This window comes from Octopus sinensis, unplaced genomic scaffold, assembly GCF_006345805.1.
Source record: "Octopus sinensis unplaced genomic scaffold, ASM634580v1 Contig06166, whole genome shotgun sequence".
Taxonomy (NCBI): domain Eukaryota; kingdom Metazoa; phylum Mollusca; class Cephalopoda; order Octopoda; family Octopodidae; genus Octopus; species Octopus sinensis.
Window position 1 is genome coordinate 1,628 of NW_021828983.1, and position 5,415 is coordinate 7,042.

The 5,415-nt window shown below is 41.0% G+C and overlaps 1 protein-coding gene across 1 annotated transcript; it reads right to left on the bottom strand.

The window, feature by feature from the left end:
* Positions 1-229: 229 nt before the first annotated feature.
* Positions 230-4,330, bottom strand: LOC115227649 (the record flags this gene model as incomplete). Its single annotated transcript, XM_029798411.1, has 3 exons — positions 2,176-4,330; positions 1,100-1,269; positions 230-270 (listed from the first exon to the last, which is right to left on the bottom strand). Coding segments are annotated over exons 1-3 (2,366 nt in total), but the record flags the coding sequence as incomplete, so codon positions are not given.
* Positions 4,331-5,415: the final 1,085 nt, after the last annotated feature.

The window sequence follows — 5,415 nt, forward strand, 5'->3', positions numbered from 1 at the left end:
GCACGCTCTCTCATGCAGACGCAGTGCAGGCCGGTTTCCAAGACATCACGCAATGAACCTAATTGTCAAGAACGCTTTGCATGCAGCTGGTTTCCCGGCACAGCTGGAGCCTCCTGGTCTCATCCGCACAGACGGAAAAAGACCTGATGGGATAACAATTTTCCCGTACACCAACGGGAAGTGCCTTGTTTGGGACTGCGCTTGCACCGACACCTACTCAGAGACAAACCTGATCGCCTCAGCCTCCTCTCCAGGATATGCTTCACAGAACTACGAAAAAATTAAAAAATTAAAATATTCAGAGCTCAAGGACAGGTTCATAGTGCAACCGATTATTGTGGAGTCATCTGGAGTCTTCGGTCCGGAATCAATCTCTTTTATTAGGAAACTTGGATCCCTGATCTCGGTTCAGACGAAAGATAGAAGGGAGACCGAATGGCTGTTTCAACGCCTTTCAACAACCGTTGTCAGAGGTAATAGCCACGCTATCCTTTCTGCTCTTAAGCAACCTAATTACTTATATTTTCGGTACTTTTGTCGAAGTGGTCGCAGTTTTTTTAGAAGATAATTAAAATTAATTAATTTTTTAGTGAAAAATAGATTATTTAATTATAACCCTCTATCAATAATTTAAATGGTTATTAAAATTATTTAAAATTTATTTAACCAATTTAGTCATTTTTAGTACGCGGCATCCAAATTCCAGGACTGTAGAAAGAATTTATGTCTTTTACAATCTGTGCAAAAGATTCCTTATAGTTCTGTATTTGTTTTCGCCACATAAATTCTGAAAAAATAACTAACTAAAAAAACCTGCGAAATAAGATCCCAGATGATGTCTTACAGCTCCTCTTTGAGCTTTATTCTTGCATTTTGCACTTCCCCACATTCGTTCTACTGTCTGGGTGTGCACTCCCGTCGTTGGATCCACAAAGAATTTTCTGAATATATTATATTTCCTTACTTATGGTTAACGGTTTCGTGTGTGTAGCCGTTTTCAACCAATTGATCAGTTGAATACCCTAAATGTAATCAAATAATGCTAACCTTTCCAGCAGTCACTATAAATAATGCTTCCCACCTCGACATATCGAATTACTAGACTGAGCAGTGTTTCTCTGCTCCTATCCGCGACTGGTTGCAGAAAACACTGTTTGGTGCCTCGACAAATACCACCGAAGACCCACTGTTTTGGTAAAACTCTTCCAGAGTTGTTTTTCCGTTTGGAAAACATACTCTCGTCTACCTCCACAATCATACCAGGACCACCTGAAATAAACATTAATAATACCAATTTTGCCGTCAGATCTTTTAACAAGTGCGTCCACACAGACTTCACGTAAAAACATAGCCCAATCGACATATGTATGTTCACCCCAATTGTATTCGTGATGAAGCTTCGACAAAAGTACCATATTTTTTTATAACATTGGCTTTTAAAAAAAAAAAAAAAAAAAAATGAAGATTAATTAATTGATAAAATGAAAAAAATTCGCTTGCAAAATAAACTTTATCCAAGATATTTTACCAGTAGTCATTTAATAATTATTCCTCAAAAAATAGAAAAGCAAAAATATTATAAAAATAAAACATTGATTTCGATAAATAATCAAATAAGAATTAAAAACAAAAATGCACAACAAAACAACAGAATATGACGTAAGCACGTGAAAAATTTATCGTAATTAATTCAATAAGTTAAAAACATTTAGAAAATAAAATAAATAAAATTTAATATCATCAGTCTGTTTGACATCAGCTTTCGTCACTTAAAAAAACAAACATAATAACACACTTTCGATTATTTCAAGTATACCACCCCGAGATAAAACAGTTAACTAAACTAATCCGACGACCCGTCCGCATCCGAAGTCTGGAGGCCAGCCTCTTCTGCTTCTGGTCGAAGGAATAGCTCTGTGAGAGCATTTTCCAGCAGGTCCTTCTGCCATGTGGCATTAGGGGGCTGGATCTGCGCGCATCAACAGATGCACTCTCTAGAGTTCTCTTCAGGACAGTGGACTGCATATAGGCCTGAATGTACCTATCGACTCCCAACTGGCTGAGATAACCCTTGTGGTACTTAGATACAATTCCTTTCCATGTCATCACGCAAGGAATGACAAGGACTTGATCTGTGCATCAACCCAAGCTCGTTTGCAAGAAGGTCGTACTTACGCTTCTTTTCCACTTCCACCGTGGTCAAACGATCTAGACATGTGATGCCAACTTCTATGATAAGTATCTCGCCAGAGACCTTATCTTGTACCACAATGTCCGGCTTATTGTGCTGGACAAGTATCGAGGTGTGAATACTAGTATCCACTTTAATGCATACTCTGGCATTCTCGACCACAGACTGCACCTTATGAGTTCGCAATTTTCTAGAACGTCTAATCCCATACTTATTGCACAGCATTAAGTGTAAACTACGTACAACCTCGTTATGCCTCCACGTATAGTCGTGGTAAAGCATACTACCGCATTTTGTGGCTATGTGGTCTACGGACAGGCACCTCAATTTACAATGAGGACAGACCTTATATCGATTCCAGAAAAAGTTTCGATCTTGCAGATAGGTAAATAATCCTTCGGATCGAGGGGAATTATTTCCATATCTTAGCCAAGTCGTTGACGACTTAACGTCAACATGCGGATTGTCCAAAGCTTGGAAGAGGGTCTTGTGAAGGACTTTTAAGTTGATCTTTTTAACCAAAGACTCTTTTTGTACTTTGATCAACCCCTTCACATCTACCACTCGTTCACTCTCGAAACCGTACTTAGCCAACAAATAGGCCTTTATGGTTCCAAGGTGACTAGCTCGTGCCTTTTCCGTTTGCAAGATTGCGTACATCCTATCTGATACACTAACACCAGACACCAGGTGGTCATGCATCTTCAGGAGAATACGCTCACTTAAATGGGCCACTCCACAAAGCCCCCTTCCGAATTGAGCACGTGGTAGATATAGCCTCTCCTTGTTGGGTGCCAGCACATGGACATGGTTTTCCCTCAGTACTCTACGGATCATACAATCCATATCATCGTACTCCTGTGGCTCAAACTCCACAATACCTACATAATAGTTAAGCAATGATATTGCATATTCATTCAACGCATGGAATAAATTCCTTGCATTTAAATGAGTTTTGCATAACATTGCTGCCCGCTTCCGAACTCCCTCTATTATTTGGATCTTGGTTTCTGGGAGTATGAGCGATTTGGGGCTTTCAGTGATCCCGAGGTACTTATATCCCTCGTGATCTTCCAAGACCTTGACTAGATCTCCACATAATTGCGAGTTAGTCGCCGACTTGGAAAAATTAAGTTCCAATCCTATTTTCCCCAGGAATTCGTTCACACATTCTCCCATAGAGCGGAGTTGGTTTGAGGACCGAGCGAACAATTTAATGTCGTCAATAAACACAAGGTGGTTCGTGTTAAACAAACGTCCCTCATGAGTTATCGACAATTGTTCGTGTCTTCCATTGAGGAGCCTACTCAATGGTTCGAGACAGAGCACAAAGAGTAGCGGCGACATGCTATCTCCTTGTAAAATCCCCCTCTCCAGTTTTATCTCACCGATTGTGTGTTTGTTATACTTGAGATGAACACTCCACATACTCATCACAGCTTTAACAAAACTAATGAACCACACAGGCAGACACAGCTTGTGTAGACATTCGATGAGATATGCATGATCAACGGAGTCAAATGCCTTCTTAACATCCACCCACATAGACATAAGTGAGTTTCCGTAAGCGTTAGAAAGACACTTGTTGATCAATGCCTGCTCCTTTGCTCCCTGGCAATTCCTCACAGTTCCGAGCTGATTCTCGGATAGAATGCCATTAACCTCAACAAATCCTCTGACCTCATTAGCCACCAACTTGGTCATCAGCTTGTATAAGGTGGGCATGCAGGTTATCGGACGATAATCTGCCGGAGACGCTGGACAGGGTACTTTTGGTATCAAATAAGTAACACCAGTGCACAACCAGCTTGGGATACTATCCGGGGACGCTATACACTTCTCGATTATATTAAACATACAATCGTGCAATGAGGTACAGCGTTTTATAAAGAAATTAAATATTTTATCAATCCCGGTAGTTTTCCAATCTGGAAGGCGGGAAACTGCCTCATCGAACTTCTTGCGAATGTCAAAGACACCGCAAGACTCGGTCATCAAGGGTCTGGTGGACTCTAGGCTAAAGTCCACTTTTCCCTTGCGAGGTCGGACTTTCCACATACTCCCCCATGTGGCTAACATCTCCGAGTCTTGCTGGCTACCCTCCTTCACCCCATCATCGTGTAAACGACGATAAAACATCCTGCGATTAAACTCAAACAGGTTGTTCTCTCGATTATGTTTACACCTCGATTCATAGGTAGAGAGTTTCTTCTTGTAAACAAGAATAGACTCTTCTACCTCATTCTTTGCCCTAACGACTTCATTCGGTCCCACTTTCGGCCCTGTGCGGTGAAGTACGCACCAAGGTCTTGCCTTTGAGGGAAATCTCCTCTAGAGACTCTGGCCGCTTACTCAACAAATGGTGAGCAATGGCCCTGTTGATACCAGTCAGTACTCCACCTCTGACCTTACACGCAGGTATCTTCCGGGTCACTCTGCGGTCCGCTAGGGGGACAGACAAAAAGGCAGAGAGATTCCGAGAGAATACCTCATACACATGCTTGAGTAGTGATAAATCACAACTCTGGTGCTCGTGCACTACACTGCACGGGGGGCCTGCAGTCGCCGGTTGACTGGTCCTCCCCCTCGGAGCAGCAGTTCTATGAGACGCCAACTTTTTAAACTCAGCAACGGACAGGGATGCACTAAAGGTGCTGTTGAAGAGCTCAGTCAAGTATGGCCAACCATTCCTGGGCATTCTTGGAAACCTGCCCAACACCTGGGAGGTTGCCTGTCTTGCCCATGGCTGCTGCCATCTGAGGTCCTGTTGCACAACGCGGGTGGCCTGCCTCTTTCCCTAGAAAGGGTTCTGGTAAGATTATCTATTTGAGGTGGTGTACACGTCGTCACAGTGTTAGCATGTTGCATAATTTTTTTTAACATAATAACTAGGGCAACCAATTGCAATTTTTTGCAATTAAATATAATTTAATTAAAATTCGATAAATAATAAAGTAATGAATAGACATTAATTTAATTATATTTTTATTCGATTTAAATTTGCAATTTTTTGCAATTTTTGTAGTCATTTTACAATTTTTTGCAATTTTTTAAATTAAAAAAAAATTGTGACACAAAATTTTTTGTTGATGCGCACCGTTCTTCAAAAAAATTTAAAAGCACACAGTATTTCTTTGAATTTAAATTTATAGAATGGACAAATTCATCTCAGAGTTCACAAACATTTCTTTCGGCGATAACGGATACTCGAAAGGATTGGGGAT